Genomic DNA, 21,057 nt, shown 5'->3' with positions numbered 1-21,057 from the left:
TGTACTTCCTTACGCCTACTAACGAAATATAATAAACTTTCGCTATTTTTTTTACATTCTCTCTTTGTCTAATCCCAAGGACAATTTATAAAAGGCAACTAAACTCGCTTCATTCATTGAAAGTCGTAAATTAAGGATAACTTTTTAAATACTCCACCACACCCACTATTAACAGTTATTTTGAGTAATTTGTGCCTTTTAGACACAAAGAACTTTCAGGCATTCAATGGAGTGTAGACAGATGACGTAGACATGAACGAATATACCTCAATCTGAGGGTGTGTATGTGTGTGTGTTTGCGTTAGGGTATGTACTCACATCATGCACCGCGTACTTCAGCAACACGCCCAGCACTTCGATGCTTTTGTTGCGCTGCTCTTCCTGCAATTCCGTCTGCTCCAGGTGCCGCTCGATCGCTTCATAGTCCAGCCGACCGTTGCACGAATGCCGATTCAAGTATTTCAGACGCTGCAACTCCGACGCATCCAAACGCTCAGCAGCGCTGCCACCCGACACGGGTGTATCCTCGGCGGAGCGTTGTTGTTGGTGTGACTTTTGTAGCAACGCTTTGCCGCGCGTCGGCAGGAATTTCGACTGTGTTTTCTGCGTAAGAAAATATATTTAAGATGTAATTTGTCGGAAGTCATTACTCAGGAGGTTGTCGGTACTTACTTTTTCCAGCAACGTGGCGCTGACTGTGACACCAGTGGCGGCGGAGGCCGGCGTTGTCGCCGTCTTCTTGCCATGATGCCCCAGTATAGGTGATGTGGTTTGTGAATTTGTGCGTGTTGTTGTTGTACCATTTGATATAGTTGTTGTGATGCTATTGTTGTTATTGTGGTTGATCTCATGCAATTCCGTCGGCGCATCCGTGTGCTTGACATTTTTAGAAGCCGCAGTGCCAATAACACGACTTTGATCTGCAAGAAAGGGAGGGAAAGGAACCAAGAGTTTTATTGACCGTCCGTATGGCACTAAGTTAAACTTTGAATATGTAAAAGTGAATAAAAATCTTTATTTGCTATGTATATCTGTAACTAAAATATATTTAATTAAATTAATGTCGCTGCCGGAAGTTATTAGGGGGGAAATGTTTTCAAAAAATTCAAATTTAATTAAATTATTTTTGTCTAAGTTAAAGGCCTTTGAAGCAATGTCAAGCGTCTGCAGCGTTTGCTTGTGCCTTTTGAATATTTGCTTTGGGCCGGAGTCTCTATTTGGTGCTCGTTAGACGCTTTGGTCCCAACAAATCCAAACGAAAACACATTTTTATAATTTCCATACAGTTATGGATGGCCCCAGATATGGTACTACAACATTACAACATAAAAGCATAGATAAAATGCGACGTAAGACAATACAAACGAAAGGGCAATGAATTGCGGAAAATGTTCGACTGCGAAATACACCGCCTTTACAAGCAACAAGTTGTTGACCAAAGCATAAAGCTTCTTCTAACAACCCATTAAATTATTAAAAAGAGAAAGAAGGTACTAGAGTTCGACGTTAACTGCCATGGAGTCTTATAACAATAATTATAAAAAAAAAAAATTTAATAAACCTTGTGAAATCGAAAAAGTCTTTCAACTCATTTTTTTAGTTACAGTTTTGTAATACTGAAGGTATATGACTGCAACGACATCTATTGACAAAATACGAAAAGACGACCCAATATTAGTTTTCTGTCTAAATTATTTTCGGCTTATTTTTATAATCCAACCTCACTGGCCGTAAGCCAATTCCTAGCTTCGAAATGCCACATCGAAACTGCACTAATGCAATACGAGATCTCTACTCTTATGCTTCATCACCAAGAACACAACAATATCTCCAAACACCTAATGACATAATAACCCGTAATCCATGTTGGCTTCCTTAAGATGGGAAAATCCAAAATGTTGCCTTACATCACAGACATAAATATTCCGGAATCACATGCATGGCGAGGAAAAAGTGCTGGACATTTCCACTACCACCAAATTATCGGTGCTCAGCGGCACGTAGGGCCAGCGACACAGGTAAGCGCATTTGACGGCTGTGTTAGGTAGACCCAACCTTCAAAGCGTTTCCCCGAAAATGATTCAGCAGAAAACAATACACTGACCCACCCAAACCATAAATTATTAATCGCCGTAACGGTTTAATGATAACCCCTGCAACTGCAACAAAACGGTAGCTTAATTTACAGCTTCTTTGTGATTTCGTTAAATTGAATCTGCATCAAGGTCAACATAACCTCATCATAAACAAAAATTAAAACAAAAAACTATCTTGAGCTCCCGGACAAACACACATACCGTAGTAATGTCAACAACTTATCCGCCGATTAATAACTGCGATAAAGTTAATAGATTAATATGCACGATTGTGGCAGCGATGAATTAAGCTGGCGATCGCCGACCAACCGGAGTTGTGCAGCGAGAGACTTTGTGCGTAGACGCAGGCGCGGCGTGTGGCACGTGATATCAGCGCACGATATGCATTGTGGTGCTAACGTACGAGCTGCGCAACGTGCCACACACATACATGCCTCATTATGTATGCATATGCATGTGTTTGTATGTATGTGCAGCTACGTGCGCAAATGCCGTTGCATTGCGTATCTCGTAAAAAAATGCTTTCAACGTATCTTTGCTGCAAAACGTGTTGCCAGATTTGTACATTACCCATAAACTCGTATCTACATATATGTAAATGCATACAATTGTGTGTATGTGTGCGTAGTTTTTGAGTCGCATTGACTTTGCAATGAAATTCCGCAGCTCGTTTTGGCATTTGACGCACGCGAATTCAGGTGTAATTGCACTCGCAAATGGCATGTTGCAAGGTTGTAATATACCTATATATGCGTGTATGCGCACAACCACACATTGCACCATTCATTGACTTGCACCATTAAGGAGCATTTGGTTAAAATAATTTTACTGCTAATTAAATGCTGGCCACAGGTCATTGAAGTGAGATAAAAACGCTAACGCAGCACCACTTTAAAGCGAACATATCGAGATCACTCGTTTCGAAAGTCAAAATGGAAAAAAAACTTGTGCAAGTCAATAAAAAATTCCACCAAAACTACAGTTTAATGAAAATCATGCATTCAAAGTGTGCACCTCTCCACTACTGTGCAGTTATCGCAACCAATTTATTAGACTGGTGTCCATGCAACTACAGGAGCCCAGAAAACAGAAGATTACTTCTGAAATTGTGAATTTTAGCCAATTATCAGGACTAAGTTTAGTACCTACTTGACGATTTTTCATCGATCGTAAACGGTTTCTAGGTTAAGAAGTAGATTCTAAGAGGGATCTCACCTAGACAGTTTAGAACGCCGCTCCGTTGAGTGCCTACCTAAAAACTTTTTTATACTAGAACATAAGATCCTTACAGATCGACAAAACTCTTTGAGCTTATCACAAATTCGTTGAGACGAGTAATATCAATTACGGCCATATATTTTGGTTCGCCGAAGGTAAGATAGCCGATGTTTTAGCTTCAGATTCGCAAAAGATGGACAATGAGAACCAGCGCCTGCTAAACGTATGCGAGGTCCACTGGTCCTGTGCTTGAACGCGAAACGCCAATGGAAATTTCAGGTCGTTTCTTCTGCCTAAAAAACACTTCAGCGACCCAACTTCTCAAAGAAAACTCCACCTCCAACTTTCTCTCCTAGCATCGACCCATCTGTGAAAAAAACTCACTACGTGTCTTCTTCTCTCATTCACTTCACTTCAACTTCTCTCATCCACATCTCCCTCGTCGAAATAGCCGCAATGAGTCAATTCTGCATCGCACTGATCCAAGTTTTCAGGAATGCAGTTGAAGGAGAAGAGATTTTCGACGTGTTCTTGTTCGGCTTCTTCATATACCCAGCTTCTATTTCACCAGACGAATTTACCAGAGAACATTATAGGCTTGACGGTTCGTCAAACACTATCTTTTGTGAGAGTCTCCTATTTTTTCCTTTTAGCTTCGCTACAGCTTCGATGCCTTCTTTACACTCTCCCCAATTTTTTGATCTCCATGAAAGCTTTTCATAAAGGCTAAACCATAAGTACTTTTTAACGATACAGAGCTTAAAATTTTATTTCAAAACCATTAAGTTTTTATCATACATTTATTGAATAGTTAAATAAAATTTTCCCTTGGAATATTTGAAAATCACTGGAGTCTCGCAAGATGAAAGAAATCTATAATTGCTGCGAGATTACATAATGCTAAAAGTTATTACAAAACTGTGCAATAAATTCAATTATTCTCCGAAATTGTGTCTAATTTATTTTTGAGTGAAAGCAAGCGGCTTTGACGGCACTAGAAATGTGCCAATCCTGCGAGCATGTTTAATAAATATTTCAGATTTTTTAATAAAAAAAATGTGTGGCATTTAGATGAACTCAAGTGGATTTAGAAATCGCAACAAATTAGGAATTCAAATGAAATTAGAATGCGCCGGGATTTCTGCCTCACACATAGTCGCACACATATACATTAATGTGCCATATTTTTTATATATATTTATATACATGTATATATTTGTGCTTTAATTGCAAAGTGTTCTGAGGCGGCTGCAAGTGTACTGTGGCGCAAATCGCTAAAGCCTCGCAAGTTAAGTGGAAAATTTCGCGATGTTCAGGCAGTGACTGGCAGCTGGCGTCTATTTCAATTGTTGCTGCTTGCCTTCAGTCAGCTGAATTGCTGACCGGCTGGAGGTGGTCGACGGCCAGCACAGTGCCACTAATTTGTTTGCCGGTTTGACCGAGGTTGCCGGCGCTTGATGAGGGGCAACAACGCTGTTCATTATGAAAAATGAACCAGCAATTAAAATTGAAAATAAATTGTAAGCACAATTGTGCAACAGAAAATGTGAGGGAAGAGCTAATGTCTACATACACAGGCGGCGCACTTACAATGCACGCTGTCACACGCCCACAATGCGCTTGCATAGGCTGGTGCGCATCTGAAACAAGTGTCATAATTAGTGCAACATTTTCAATTTAAGCAATGTGCGTACATAACTACGACAGAATTGTTTTTACAAGGCGATTGCGTCATGCTCCATGAACTAATGCTAATTTAGGAAAATATTTTATGGAAATATTAATAATAATAACAAAATGTTATTGCATCTGGAACCGAAACCATTGAAATCTTATACTTGAACTTGATTTCTTTCTCACGTTTCTGCCATGATGTTCGAATCGACTTTGAATTTGTCTAATGCAATGAAATTAAATTCACTAATCGCCGGTGTAATTACTACGTGCTTCGTTTACCAAAATTTAACCTCGATGGTGTGAGTATTGCAACAAGTTGCTCCACTAACGCAATTGGCAGCTAAAGGTGGTGAACGAAAGTTTGTTGTTTAAAACAGAGAAATAAATGCATTTCACTAAACATTTATAAGTATTTAGGACTCTGAGTTTTTGACCGGGTACTGACATTTTCGGAATTGCATTCTAACGTTCGAAGAAATATGGAAATGTATTTACAGACAAGTGCCAAAAATTCCACTTTTGTCAACTATTCCAACGGCAGATTTAAGCGTGAATTTGTATGAAAGTACCTCGACACCTCCTTGGAGTAAAAATTGTACCAGAAACTTGTATGTGGTTCATTAAAATTTCTAAAAACGAGTTGAATACTCGCACTTTAACTTTATCTTCACGCTGATGTCATACCCACAATTAACAAATCAATAAATTCAAGCCATTTTCATATGTAAAAAACACAGAATACACCAACAACATAAATAACCACACTTTTTAATGTAAATATCTTATTTTTACTGGCGAAATAAAAATTTACAGGCCGTAAAAGAAACGAGCAATTTGTATGTAAACATTTTCGATAAATTTCACATTTCACACAAACCCCACTTCGGGTGTTTGGAAATGTGCGCACGAACACGTCCATCATCGACCGGATGCGGACTAGCGCCTCGATTTGGCAAAACGGGTGGCCATCGGGTCTCGCGTCTAGCACGTACTCAACGATGCGTACGAACCTCTAAGAGCCAAAAAGGCCTTATAAAAACGTACGCTGCTTTCAGCAAGCCGAAACAATAACCACAGCGATCAGCGGTGATTAATGGCGATCGATTGATGTCTTGGGTTAGCGGTTACGACTTAATTTCACATATCCAAGCCCAGCGGCACGCTTCAATCAACGGCCATTTTAGATGTTATCAACCACTTGTAAACTATTCAGGCATAAAAATATTCAAAACTTATGCCATCACTTCGAAGCGAGCTATGATTTGATATGATTTGCATCGAAGCGAAAGTGTGAAATTGAAAATTGAAGGTTATGTTGCAATGAGTGAGAAATTGATTTATGCATAGCTTGTGCATATTTTATATTACATAAATTTATATGTATCGTTGAAAGTGTGAAGCACTTGACACGCATTTATTTATGCGGTGAGTCCGTGCCCAGCAAAAAGCGCTCGCACACCAAATTTCAAGGCCAATACGTTTAGATGGTTGCAACAGCCAGCTGCTAGAGATACTTGTCGAAAAGCGTCGAGCACACAACTACATAGATGTATGTATATGTATATATGCGCGGTGGGTAAACAAAGAAAGCTTAAATTGTACACTTGACATTTCTTGAATAAAAATAACAAAAAGTCTTATCGGCTATTTCTTGGCAAACGTCCGTTGGCTGCCATTCAAAAGTTTGTATTTTCGTATTTTTGCAAATGCGAAAGAAATTCATTCTAAAGTTCTGCGAAGGCAAAACCAAATAATACATGTATGTATATATGTATGCGTATAAACAAATGTAGGTACATACATGTGTGTTTCAAGAAGAAGAAGAGCATCTGGCAGATGGCTCATGCTTCTAAATGGACGAATATTAAATTTTATTTTATCTTTTTTTATTGAATTTTTTTCTTGAAATGAGTAAATGTTTATTTGTATATGAAACGCGCGTTGATGGCAGGAGACATTGAAAGATGAAATCGACTTTGAGTTGAAGAAATTATGATTGATTAAATGAGATCAATGTGGATTTATTTATATAAAAAATTAAATAAAGATAATTTTACTTAAGTTTTACAAATTTTCTATCATAAGTAGATGATAGTTTTTCCACTTTCTTTTACAAAAACAACAAAAAACAATAAAAAATTTTATCATTGAAAAATCATTGATCATTCATGTTGTATGGGAGCTATTCGCTTTAGTGACTCGATCTGAACAATTTCATCGGACATAATACCGTTGGTTTTGTCAATAAGCCAGGGCAAATTTGGTGAACAATTGGCCCTTGAACACAAGCTCTTGATTCCGATTGTTCAGTTTGTATGACGGACATGGCTAAATCAACTCAGCTCATCATGCTGAAAATCATGGTCCAAGCGTGGCGAATCTCCAAAGCCAGGATTGCGTCTCGAAAGGTTATGATGAGTGTTTTGTGGGATTGGAAAGGAATCATCCACTATGAGCTGCTTCAGTCTGATCGAACGATAGATTCTACATTTTACTGTCAACAACTGATGATATTGAAGCAAATAATAAAAAACCGGCCAGAATTGATCAACAAAAAGGGTTTCGTCTTCCATCAGGACAACGCTATATTCTGAAATCTTTGAGGAAGAATGCCACGCAAGCCAGCAAGAGCTTTGTGAAGTTTTGATACATCCACCATATAGCCCTGTCTTTGCACCATCGGACTACCATTTGCTTAGATCAGTGCAAAATAACGTATCACCAAAAATTCGAAATTGAGTGTCTTATTGATTACGCTTCATTACTTCAAATTACATACATAATATTACATATGTTCAACATTTTCAGGTTCTGCGGTCAGATATAAACCAATTTTAACCAATATTAAAACTTTGTTTCACTTATGTTCCATTTTATTTCGTGTTTCATTCATGCCCCCGCAAATTTCCGAAAATGTTGTTACGTTATTTTGCATTTCAGGTGACGATATAGTCCTAATCGACCTCTTGGTAAAAAGTCAATGAAATTGTAAAAAAGATTGACCAGAACCGCCACATAAGCAGCCATCACATCACTAAGGAACTTAATATGCTTCATCAAATGGTTTTGAACCATTTAAAAAAGAAGCTCGATGTTTGGGTACTGGGTACCACATGAATTGTATATGAAAATTTTAATTAACATCTGGGATTCTTCGCTGAAACGAAATGAAATCAAAGTATTTCTGAAGCGAAGGTTAACAGGAGAGGAAAAGTGCATCAAATACGACAATAATGTGCGAAAAAAATCATGGTTCAAGCGTGGTGAAGCTCAAAAAATGGTCGCAAAGCCAGGATTGACGCCTCGAAACATTATACTGATTGAATAATGTCTCTAGCAGAAAAATGGCAAGAAGTAGTCAACCAAAATGGTATATATTTAGTTCAGTACAAATATAAAAAAAATAATTTAACCTTAGTTTAGAAATACGAAAATACTTTTTCGACTACCCACATATATATTTTTTTATATTTATCTTATGTTTGTAGCAGGTAGGCACAACACAATATCTCTTAAAGATTTTTTTTTTGCAACGCAGTAAGTACTAGAAATACTATCCACTGATATCACCATCAATAAATATTAAGAAAATGCGTTCTGAACGTTCTTTGTTTTGACACAAAAGTACAAACAGCAGTAAACAATAACTTAAAACATTAGAATAGATAAAAATTTACAAACGATAAAATAAATTCCGCAAACTCAGTATGCTTAAGGCGCTGCAATCAATATTAGTCACAACAAGCGCTGATAAAGACAAACGTTAAACAAAGGCAGGTTGGGTTAACAACAGCACTAAGCAGACCAAATTAGGCAAACACGAAACAAAATTCCAAACAAAAATATTCAACAAGAACAGAAACATGCAATGATAAGCATTGATAAATAAACACAGCACTAGCACTATTATTAGTACCAGCACACACATATGATACGTATGTACATACATATATGCATAGATAAATATTAGCCGTATCAGAAACCTTTTTCCTGGCTTGTTGCATATTCGCCTCAAAAAGGTTTGAAAAAATTATATGGCAACAACAATGAGACAGCGGAACTTTCACGTAATTTGATGCCGTAATTTGAAGCTATGGGCCATTTGCACGCCGCAAAAGTGATTTCTTGAGTAGTAACAAGAGATCAAGCGCGATTGGCCGCGGCCGTGGCAACATTAAATTAGATGCACACAGCTACAACAACAATCGAATTAAATTACTGGCATACACTTTCCAATCTAATCAAATCACAGCCACCAAGATATGCTAATACACACAGCTATATACATAAGTATATTCAAATGCACATATCACTTGTAGATATGTGCGATGACCGATTGGGTTGAACACACACAGACAAATACACAACCACACTTACCGCTACCACATTCTGCGGTCAATTGAACACGCGCACAACTCTGATTTTCATTGAGAGTGCAGACGATTTGATTCACTTTCTTCTGCGGCGGATCGACACCTTTGCAATCGCCCACCAACAAATCGCCACTCACTTCCGCCGCAATCAACAAAGTCGAGCGACCGTCGCCACCGATTTGATTGCTATCGCCAGCAGCAGCATAAGTATCCCCACTAATCACAGGTACCTCGCACCGTCCATCGCCGATCTGAACAATATCCGCTGAGGTTACGGTATTTTCACTGTCCTCAAACGCGGTATCGGCTCCGCATATCTTTATGGTGGGCTGCTCAGCCTCGCTGTGGAAGTCTATTAAATCAACGCCAGCATCAACAACAGCGACTGCTTTATGATTTTGATTCACATAATTCGTGCTTGCGTGGCTGTAATCCGCGGTATTACGGCATTTCTTAGCGCTTACCTCAGCGGCCCTTTCACTGAAATCGACAAGTAATGGTGGGTCAGTAGCAACGCTAATGGAGTTGTTAGCGTTGTCGTTGATTTGATCGTCGCCAGCAACAAGCGTCTTATTAGCACTGTCGTCTTCGCCACTTCCAGCAGTGTCTTCAGACACATCACCACAGTCATTTGCATAATTTTCCTCAGCTACCACCGCTTCTGCGCCGTCGCCATTCGAAAGCGTTTCGTTACTTGAGAGCATCGAGTTGTGTCGTGCGCGATGTTGACAAGTCGACAGCCAAACACCGCAACGCTGTTGCTTCTTGCGTCGCCGGTGGTGTTTACATTGCCACCGCGAGGGTTGTTGTGGCCGCGGGCGCCTAGTGGCGATGCCGCTAAGCCGGAATTTACGTTTCCACGAAAACGCACAGCAGCGCTGATCCGAGCTATGAAACTGGACTTGCACCTGACGGAAGTCACCGTAGTTGATGCGGCAATTCAGTTCGTAGTATGACAAGCGTTCGGATGGCAGCTGGCACGGTTGCGCTGCGGACGGTTGTGACTGCGTTGACTCGGCCGCGCTGCCTCTGTGGCAGCCACTATTAGCGCTAAATGCATCCTGTGCCTTTGAAGTTGCGCGCGGAAAGCCATTAGTGTTGTTTTTAATGTGGCTAATGTTGTTGCAAATTTGGGTGCGAAATCGTACGCTGGGTATCGCGCCGGCAGCGTCCCCCTGCCCCACCGCAGCATCAGTCGCACCGCCAACTACTTTATTGGCTGCTAATTTGTTGCTGAGGCCCGCGCTATGACGGCTTTGACTGAAAGCGTTTGGGCCGGATGTGCGTTGTAGTCGCCTGTGTTGTTGTTGCTTTGGTGGCTGCTGTTGTTTACTCGAATTTTGGCCTTTCTGCATCTTTTTTTCAGTCACTTCGTTCCATTGATGCTTTCATGCGGCGCTCTTCCTGAGTTATCACATTAGTTCACCGTTTTATTTCTGTTCGCGTTTTTGATTTCAATTTGGAAATTCGTAATTTTTTCTTTTTGTTGTTTTTGTTGTACACAAGCGCCACGTTTTATTTGTGTACGTATTATATTTTGGTTGTTTTCGCACTTTTTCGCTCTTCCACTGGAGTTTTTCTTAATGGTTTCGATGAGAATACTGAAAACTCGCAAATTAAATTTTGAAATTTTTTTCTTGACTTTTAAAGTGAATCCCTTCAATAAACAATTGAAAGTTGTTTGATTAGTAATGAAGCAAACCCAGCAACGAAACAAAACAAAACGTTTTTTCTATGAACGAAACCAAAGTAGCAAAAGCAGGATTTTTTTACATTTAGCTTCAGCTTGTGTGGCAACGCAGCGTTGAAAATAAATTTTAACAAAAGCATGCAATGAAGTCACCTCTAAATTCCGCATCGTCGGACATTTTCGCATTTTTTAATTAGCTGCTTGTTTTACATAGAACTAAACACACCTTAATTTGGTCATTAACTATTACCGAGACATCTTTAATTGTGTTTTAAATGTTTAATGAAAACATATTTTTTATTATTTTATCAAAATTTTCACTACAAATTGCAGTAATTCTTTCCTTACTTAACACCGCTGTTCCACAAGCGTTACTTTTCCGCAATTTTTATAATTTTCATAATTTTTATGGAATTTTTTTGTTTTTAGAAAACCAACTTTTTTATAATTTTCATCAAATTTTATTTTAGAAAACCCACATTTTTCACACATTACGTAACTAATTTCACTTAAAAACTGCATAAAATTGTTAGTAATTTATAATCCTCCAAGCATTTTGGCCGTTTGCTTGCTCAAATCTCAAGCCATTTCGTCTGTTTCACGGTTTGTACATTTTCAACCCCATTCACACCGCCGTTACATTAATGCGCCCTTTCTCGCTTCGATCACCACCGCAACTGAAGCATTCTCCCCAAAAATTTAACGGCGCTTCTTCATGTGGTCACCACAGCGGCAATAAGCACCGCGGCCCCCCGCCCAACGGAAGCGCTTGCGGCAAGTGACGATCATTCTGATTGCTATTCTAATTGTTGTTGTTGTATCGCTGCTGAAATGTTGCCAAAAAATATTCAAATCGAATTCCACCCCACCACAAGAGGAAGAGAGCATAAGCTTTTCCAACAAAAAACACACACGAATTATAAATAACAACGAAAGAATATAAACATTCATAGCGTATGCTTTTAATTCCATATTAATGCTGCCAGCATTACAGCCGCACACACAAATATACACACACACGCGCATAAATAAAGTATGTTTGTGTGTGCGTAAGTGTGAAGTCAGAAAGAAACTGACCTCTAATAGTAGCACAGTAATATGAGTGGTGAATAAGCGCTGCCAGTGGCAAAGCGTAATTAGCGTCATCGAAAACAACCACGAGGCAAACACAGCGCAGACTGCGAAGACTGGCGAATTCTACAAAGTCGGTGCGTTCGGTGCGCGAGTATAATGTCGCTTGAATATTTATTATTATTTATTTTGCCTCGATTGTTTACGTTTGCTACTGTATTATGTATTCACCACGCCCGCTGCGCGCATTGTGGTGACGTCAGACGCTTGAGTGTGTGCGTATGTGTGCCATTTATGGAGGCTTTAGCGTTTTGCCCAACACCCCGAAAAGCGGCCATAAAATTAACACATCAACAGCGGTGGCAACACATCGACAAAGCCCATGGGTCAACGACGATTGCATTTCTCCGCTGAACAAATGAATGGACGCTTGTTATTGTTGTCGTGATACAAAAACACACACAAAAGTGGTGATGATCAAGGCGATTGTGTGGTGGGTGTTGTCCACAAGCGCAGATGCCAGCGCGGGCGAGTGCCGACGAACAAGTGATGCGCACTTGAAGCGCGGACTGTCATATGTACGCATTTGTTTGTGGGGGTGTGTGTGCGTGTGAGCAAATGTTTTCACGCTTGAAAGCGGAGCTGCTTAGGTCATAAAAATCGTAGACAATGGGTTAGAGTTCTTCTGGGAACCGCGAACTCAATTAATTTGATTTTGACACCAAATTATGCACACACAATTACGCTTCTGTATAAATGTATGTATGTATGTAAGCAGCTAGTAAAACCAGGAAACAAATTATTATACCCTGCACTGGATATATTAAGTTTGCTATGATGTTTATAACACTTAAAAGGAAGCGTATTAAACCCTTTACTCTAATATGTATGTATGTATGTATATGTAAATGATCAGCGAGAAGAGCTGAGTCGATTTAGCAAGGTCCATCTCTCTATCTGTCTGTATAAATATTGAGATATCGATTTGAAATTTTGGTTACCTCTTTTTCTGCCAAAGAAGCTACTTGCTTGTCAGAACGGCCTATGAAGAACCATTATAGCGTATAGCTGCCATATAAACTGACCCATCCATTTAAGTCCTTGTATGGAAAACTCTTTTATTTGAAGAGATATCTTCATAAAATTTGGCAAGTATTATTGTTAAAAATAATAATACAATATTCGAAGAAATTGTTCAGATGGGAGTACTATAGCATATAGCTGCCATACAAACTGGCCGATCCATTTCAAGCCCTCGTATGGAAAACTTTTTTGTTTGTCAAGGTATTGTCGCAAAATTTGGCACAGATTGTTTTGCGAGGCATTGCTATAATCTCCAAGTAAATTATTCAGATCGAATCACTATAGTACATAGCTGTCATACAAATTGGTCAATCAAAATCAAGTTCTTAAAAGATATAATTTTTATTTCGGAAGGGTATTATGGCAACAGTGCAACCAGAGTTAACATTTTTTGCTGTTTTTAATAAATATTTGCAAATATTTTCTGGAACTGAAGCAATTTCATGTTTATTTAATTTAATGATTCATCAACTTTTTCGAGACAACTTAATTGATTTGTTAGAGAAACTTATGTCAACTTTCAGATATGAATATTTTTGTGTATAAAATACATTTCGTTTATATATTTATATCTGTATGTACATATGTATATATGTATATATTAATGTGTGCACACACAACTAAGCAGCAGCAGAGTAATATACGTAGCAGCCATATTCTGCACTTTACTTCAATTCAAGATTTGCACTTAGTAAGTCGTTGTCTGAATATTTATATAAAAACTGTTTTTTATTGCAGTAATATTATATTATAAATTTATATTCATGTATGCTATTATTTCAATTTAATTTTTACACAGCTTCGACACCAGGCAAGCGCCACTTCTTCGTCTACTGTCACCCGCAAGAGCATCTCCCGTTTATACGAAACCTTTTTCGGAGTATCTTGCTTTCTAAAAACATATCTGACTCTATCAGTACACGACAGGCTGATTATCAGTGAACAAAGCTAGTGTAAATACAGTTATGTGCCTTCTGATAAGCGTTTATGTTGTGTTACAATTTTCGTAAGTATTTTTGTACAAACAAGCAGAAGCAGTGCAACTTCAGAGTAAACAAAGCAAATATCGCGACGTAAAAACGAAATCTTCAGCTATTTTAAGTGGAGTGTGTAATAAATGATAAAATAAATGATTTGAGCCAGTAAACAAAGCATAAAGTTTACTGGCTTAAAAGCCGCAGAACATATTAATAAACCTTGTTCTACAACTACATTCTAATCTGAAGCGATATGAAAGGTAAACTTTATGAGCTATATTAAGAAATCTGGGTTTACATATTAAGAAATTGTAGGAACTTTATAAATTACACGAATCTGCGTCCTCATATAATTTATCTAAAAAGATTTTTGAAAAGTTTCTTCATTTAGTGAAATATTGCAGCACACAAGAATAAAAAAAAAACATTGTGTAATTTAAAACATATGTTCTGATTCATTGTACTATATATTTAAAATAAGATTTGTGTCAACTAATTTTCGAAATCATATAGAAAGCTAAAATGCACCAAAATAAATATGCCCCAATGGCTTTCCAATTTTTATTTCTCTTCTATTTCTTAAACGCAGTATTAATTACCATTAAGACATTGGTAATATTACACAGCGCTATAAATCAAACCCACCGAGCCATCACAAACGCATGTAGTGTCATTAATTAAAAGCAAGTTAGAGGCGCAAATGAAGCGAGCGCCCATCAATAAAGGCCCGAGCAGGCAGCCAGTGCAACCGCTGCATTAATCACGATCTTGACCAAGCAAAGTGTCAACAAGCCGAAGCAAAGCATTGAAATTGAGCGAGAAACTTGTTTATGGACTTTTTACCGCGTAAGGCGTTCCAAGCATGGCTACTTAAGTAATTAAAGCTGACATACTTAGTTTACTAAACGAAAAGAACACCGAGTAGTCAAGAACAAGCATGCAGCTGCTACTAGCGATCGCTTTACAGCTTGAGTGCGAGGAAGTAAGATGCAGAGAGAGGCAGTCCCTCTCACTCGGGAGCGAAGTGGTGTGGAGTGGCGTGGCGGGCACAGCAACGAGTGGCAGCAGTGAAAGGGAGTGATTAGTGCAGCAAGCTGTTTAATTAAATTAAAAGTTGGGCATGCGCAATAACGCTTGAAGCAGAGCGACAATTAGGCTACTTCAAGATACAAACATATGTACATACATGCATATAGTTATTGGTAAATACATACGCGCCATGTGGAACAGGTTATTTAGTGCCACTATATCTTTTATATTAGAACCGCACGGAACAATGAACAACTAACGGATGCTATAAACCAAGCACATAAACAAAAGCAATATGAAATTTGAGCCCAAGGCAGTCGGCTGCGAAGCAGCAGCGATGCTCAATTATGCTCAGGGGCAGCTGGAATAGCTGCTAACGATCTTTAGTAACACATTTAATACAGGCGATCATACATACATATGTACATACATAAAAAGCTGCCTCAGCGCTAACACATGTGTTACTCATACGCCCCCTCACACGCTTCCAGCAGCAAACCAGACAACGATCAATGACTACAACAAACACAGCATTGCAAATATTTGCAAGTGCGAAATGCAACACATCCAATGTGCAGTTATGTTGCGTTCCCACCATAAGTGTATCGATAAATTAAACGGTATTTGCTTTATAGCACGTTGATCATGTCGATAATCGATGTTTAAATGCTGTTGCTGCCGCAGAGGCAAAACTTAAATATTACAACAACAAATGCAACCACTTGGAATTATACAAACAAATGCACACTTGTGCTTCACATTTTGCCCGCGGTCCAAGGCATGTTGTCGATCTGTTCGCTGCTTGTTGCAGGCAGCGCGGCGGTGCCAACAATTGTGGCGTTGGTGTTGGAGTTGGCTGCAACTAGGCTAGTAATCGGTCCAACAGCCGCGTACGCTTACTTTAACCGTTGCTGGCTGTCATTAAGTGGTTCGTTGAGCCGCGGCGCGAAGTCTGCGCACAACTGTTGTTCACAACGGTAGCAGCTGAGGCAACATCACTTGTTGCTTGTTAAAGCGCCGAGTGATTAATGTAGCCGATCGGGTGCCGATCTAGCGCACACTTACATATAGACCGCTGCAGTTGCAGCAACAGCAAGCAATGGAAACGGTAGCTTTTGGCTCAGTTTCTGCATGCCGCATGTTGTTCAGACAATGGTTATACATACATATAGACATACTGATGCATATATCATACTGTGCGCTATTGTCTGTATATTTAGTTATTGTTTTTGTTGTTCATCTGTTTCATTGGCATTATTTGTTTTGTTTATTGTTTTCTCTCAAATTATGATTTCGTTCACAGTTGTTGTTGCTAGATTTACTGCCGCTTATCTGCCACAGTTTCATAGGCGCGTGAGATAAAGCTGCAGTCACACTCTGTTGCTCACCAAAATACCGTTGATTAATGTTGCGTTTACACTTTGCACGTTATTAATTAGTGTTAATTAATTTCAGCGAATATGTTTGGGTTGCAATGATGGCGAATAAGAGAAAAAAGCCAGTGCGTGTTATACATTTATTAAGTTTTTAATACGCATAGGTAACTCCATAGCTTGAACTAATAAAATAGAGTTGTATGTGTGTGTGGATATGTTTTTTTTTTAATCAACATGCCGTCTCATTATTGCAGTGTAGGAAAATTGTGCTTAAAAATACCTTGGTGGTCTTCAAATCGCTTGAAGAAAACCTGAACATTCAAAACTGAGGCATTTCACATCGAATTTGGTTTTAGAGCCCTGACAGACGACAGCGCTAATATGCATTAGCGGGCTTAATTTACATTTATTTGCGCATTTGACCCATGTCAATGCAAGTTTGTAATGCACAAGAATTCCGTGCATTTGGTTGAATTTACTAAATTTTGGTAGGCAACACTGCTCAAAAATGGCCGATTTTTGCTATTTATTGACAGATGTCGCACTGTTGCTATCCATTTTCCAATATTCTTAACAATATTAATATTAATTATCTTTTAACGTAGATAATAATAAACGAATTTTTTCGTTAAATTTATATTGATTTTCCAAAATTACCAAAATTTCTTTTAATAATTTATCTTATTCATTTTTGTTTCACTTTTTTTTTTTTTAATAAAGAAACAAATTTCACTATCAGCTGTCTAAATGCACAACCCTGCCGTCTGTCACCATAAAATTTCAATTCGCATTAGCGTTGCTTAAGGCGCATTAATTTTGCTCGTCTGTCAGGGCTATTAGAGTGGGTGTACCGGGTGAATCCATTCATTTCCATCTAATAGAACTATCACTGTATTTTTTATTTGTGGATTGTTTTTACTAGCCTATATTCTAAGTTGGTTCGAACTGGACGCAGATTTTGCTAAAATCGGTTCAGTAGCTGAGGGGTCCATCGCGGACAAACAACGTAACACGTAATTTTCATATATAAAGATAAATGATTAGCATGACGAAGCCGTCTGTCTGTCTGTCCTTCAGAATACATATGTATATGCGAATTAGTCTCTCAGATTTTGAGATATCAATCGAAATCATTGATATGAGACCACTACAGCATATAGCTGCCACACAAACTGACTGATCAAACTCAAGTCCAGGCATGGAAAACTTTTTTATTTGATTAGCACCAACTACTATTTTCCAATCAATCGCAGAACAAATTTTTCATATCAGACAACTAAAGCACATAGCATTCATACAAACTGGCCTATCAAAATCAGAATAAAGATATTTTTACATGTTACAAAAAAAGCATATGTGAAGGGTATTATAGCTTCAGTGCAATCGAAGTTAACAATTTTTCTTGTATTAATTGTACTTCCAAGTTTTCGGCCAAGCAAATACAACAAAGTATTGCAAGTAGAGCTTACAACACTTCCTGGAAGTAGGAAACAACCAAAAAGTTGTACTTTACGCTTCAACTAACAGCATAATAAACTATAATTTCTTAGTGAGCATTTCCTCACACACACATACGCACAACAATAACACATGTATATTGTTCTACAGCGCTACAAACAATCGCTAATAAATTTCGCCAGCAAAAGTCCAACCTAAAATATGAAATAATAGCAGTTGCCCATCTCTAATGTGAAGTGAGTTTACTGAACCTTATGCATATGTACATACATAGGTACGCGAGCTTTATTGCTGCTTGCGTATCGTTGCAGAGTATGCCAACTGTAATGAATAAAAAAATTCACAAACAAAGCAAAAGTGAAAACTCAAAGCCTAAAGCAAAACTTTAGTTTTTTTGCTTTTGTTGCAAGAAATCGCAAAATCTTACTTCTTTTCATGAAATGAAAGTGTTTGATGGAAGCAAAGCTTTTTTTTTCGGAGCAGCGAAAATTCGTAAATAAGCGGAAAGGCAGTGAAATAAACGGAAGTTCTCCATTCAGACACACATATACATACATATGGTGGAAGGAGAAAGAAAAACTGATGCAAAATGAGCCGCGTAAAAATTAAAAACCTTTAATTAAAGCTGAACTAATGATGGAGCACAGCGAACGAGCAACGCTCACTTGGGTACGCTTTGCTACGCTAACAGTAGAAAATCAGACTCTTTCATAACTTATTAGCTTTTATATAACTTGTAAAAGCCCATCATTTGTCTTTTTGTCTTCAATTCACAATATGACATAATTGATACGTGAGTAACAGTAAACAGAAAGAAAGAGATTTGAATTATGAATATCGGAAATCCATTTGAGCTGCCTGTTTCTTGCTGTTATTGCCAGTAAAGTAAAATAGGCAAAGAGGCAAAAACACAGGCTACTCCGGCCTCAACTCTAGTGCAAAACATCGTCAAAACTGTGTTTGCCAAAGTAAATTGACATTGAAGAAGACAGCTTGAGAAATCCACACAAAAATATGTCAACAAAATAAGTATACACTAACCCGAAGTAATTTGTAGGTTATGTATTCACTTGCAACAGTTTTATTCAAAATAATTGAAAGCCAATAGTTTTGTAAGCACTGTAGTTAGAACAGTTAATCACATACATTGCTGTTGTGCTCTCGATGAGTGTCAGTGTGTCACCAATGTCTCGCATAAGGCACTGCTCTCGCCGCATATGAAAATTACGAAAGTTTTTGTGTTCCTCCTTTTCTTTATTGTTGTTGCTGTAAGATGCACATATCGCGCGTACGTAGCGTATACGCAATACGAGTACGTGCTTACGTGTATGTGTGCAATACAGCATAATTATTAGGGGTGGTGCTGTACGAAAGGCATTGCCGGACGGGCGGTTGTGGTGGTTGGTGATGAGTCATACTTGGCAGAAGTGCGGAAACCCCCACAGATATGCTGATATGGCAACCGCACACACATACTTACACAAGTAAGCGGTGTGGGGATAAGACAATGCAGCAGACGTGCCGCAAAATGAAACGGAAAGTTTCAAGGATTTCCGAAAATATCGAATAAAGCACGCCCAACAATGTTCATCATAAAATATTTCTGTTTTAATTACAATACTGCAACGAATTTGCTGCGCAGCTGAGCAAGTCTTCGTGGTATCCACTACTTGGAGAGAATGCAGAAAATTCTAAAAATATGGACTGTGGTTTGCAGTTCCAGGAATTCACTACCAGTAAAGTCCTCGCTAAGCTTTTGTTCAGCACAACAATGATAGTAGCCATTAATGTATGTACACGAATATTACGGGAGACTGGAATACCATTATCCACCAGCGAGCGAAATAAATCAATATCGCTGCTAATTGAGAAAAAGCTATTCTATCAATATTTATCTTTGCGTAATCGTTAAGTATGTTGTTGGTACTTATATGTATATTGTTTACCGACTGACCGGCTCAACTACTTAGAAACAAGGAAATAAGACTGCGTGCTCATGGCATACATATGCATGTATGTATGTATATATATCTCTATAACTAAGCATATTGTTAAATCACTCCAACAAAGGACGCGAGGACGACTTTTTATGCCGAAGCGTGAAGATACGAGTTTAAATCTATTTTTGTTGTTAGAATTTCAAAAGTATTTGCCTGTATATAAATGAAGCGCATGCGCGCTAAAGTTGGCAGCAAAAAAGTCACAATAAAGGCATCGAACAATAGGGCAATTCATTGAAAAAATACATAAATTTATATATTTATATAGATTTATATTTATATAGATACATATTTATATTTATGTACTGTATACAAACGTCAATAAGACTAACAACATGCAACTAGTATACAGGATTTGTATTCATTACGTACATATATACATACATACATATGTACTTAACGTCACCTAAAATGCAAAACAACGTAACATAATTTTTCATAAGTTTACAGGCAAAGAACGATATATGACAAAATGATTTTATATGTAACCAATATATAACCAATGTATAACCAAAACTCAAATTTTTTTCTGTATGAGTGGTTTCTATTATACTCATACTGAAAAAAATTTGATTTTTGGTTATAAAATGGTTATATATTGGTTATACATTGGTTATATATGGGTTATATATTGCAAATATATTGGTTATATATAGGTTATATCTGACAGCGGCAGCTATTTTATGCTATGGTGAATCGTAAGCAATAAAAAACTTTGTTTCAATTTTTTTATGACACGTTGTTTTGCATTTTAAGTGGCGACGTATGCACATGTTTAGCATATATTATACAACTAAAATTGTAATTTGTCTCCATAAAGCTGGAGGAATGGGTCTTGCAGTAACAAAAAAGCCGCTTGTGCCAATTTTGCGTGTGGTTTAGGGCTTACTCCAGTAGCGGTGAACCTGTAACGCTGATGAACCACATAGATACGCCAAAAGTTGCAAAAAACTGCCGAAAGTGAAGAAGAAAGTTATTAACGGCAATTTCTCCGTGGTACTTCGCTTTT

The 21,057-nt window shown here is 38.1% G+C and overlaps 1 protein-coding gene across 1 annotated transcript in view; it reads right to left on the bottom strand.

The window, feature by feature from the left end:
* LOC105229373 (mucin-3A) overlaps nt 1–21,057 on the bottom strand; it is a 125,160-nt gene that overhangs the window by 7,053 nt on the left and 97,050 nt on the right. The window contains exons 6-7 of the mRNA XM_049461082.1: nt 673–920; nt 319–603 (exon numbers count right to left, since the gene is read on the bottom strand). Of these exons, the coding sequence (XP_049317039.1) occupies nt 319–603; nt 673–920 (533 nt within the window). The remainder of the gene's footprint in view (nt 1–318; nt 604–672; nt 921–21,057) is intronic.

This window comes from Bactrocera dorsalis, chromosome 1, assembly GCF_023373825.1.
Source record: "Bactrocera dorsalis isolate Fly_Bdor chromosome 1, ASM2337382v1, whole genome shotgun sequence".
Taxonomy (NCBI): Eukaryota; Metazoa; Arthropoda; class Insecta; order Diptera; family Tephritidae; genus Bactrocera; species Bactrocera dorsalis.
The sequence above is the reverse complement of the archived record's forward strand: the minus strand, read 5'-3'. Positions and strand labels throughout refer to the sequence as shown.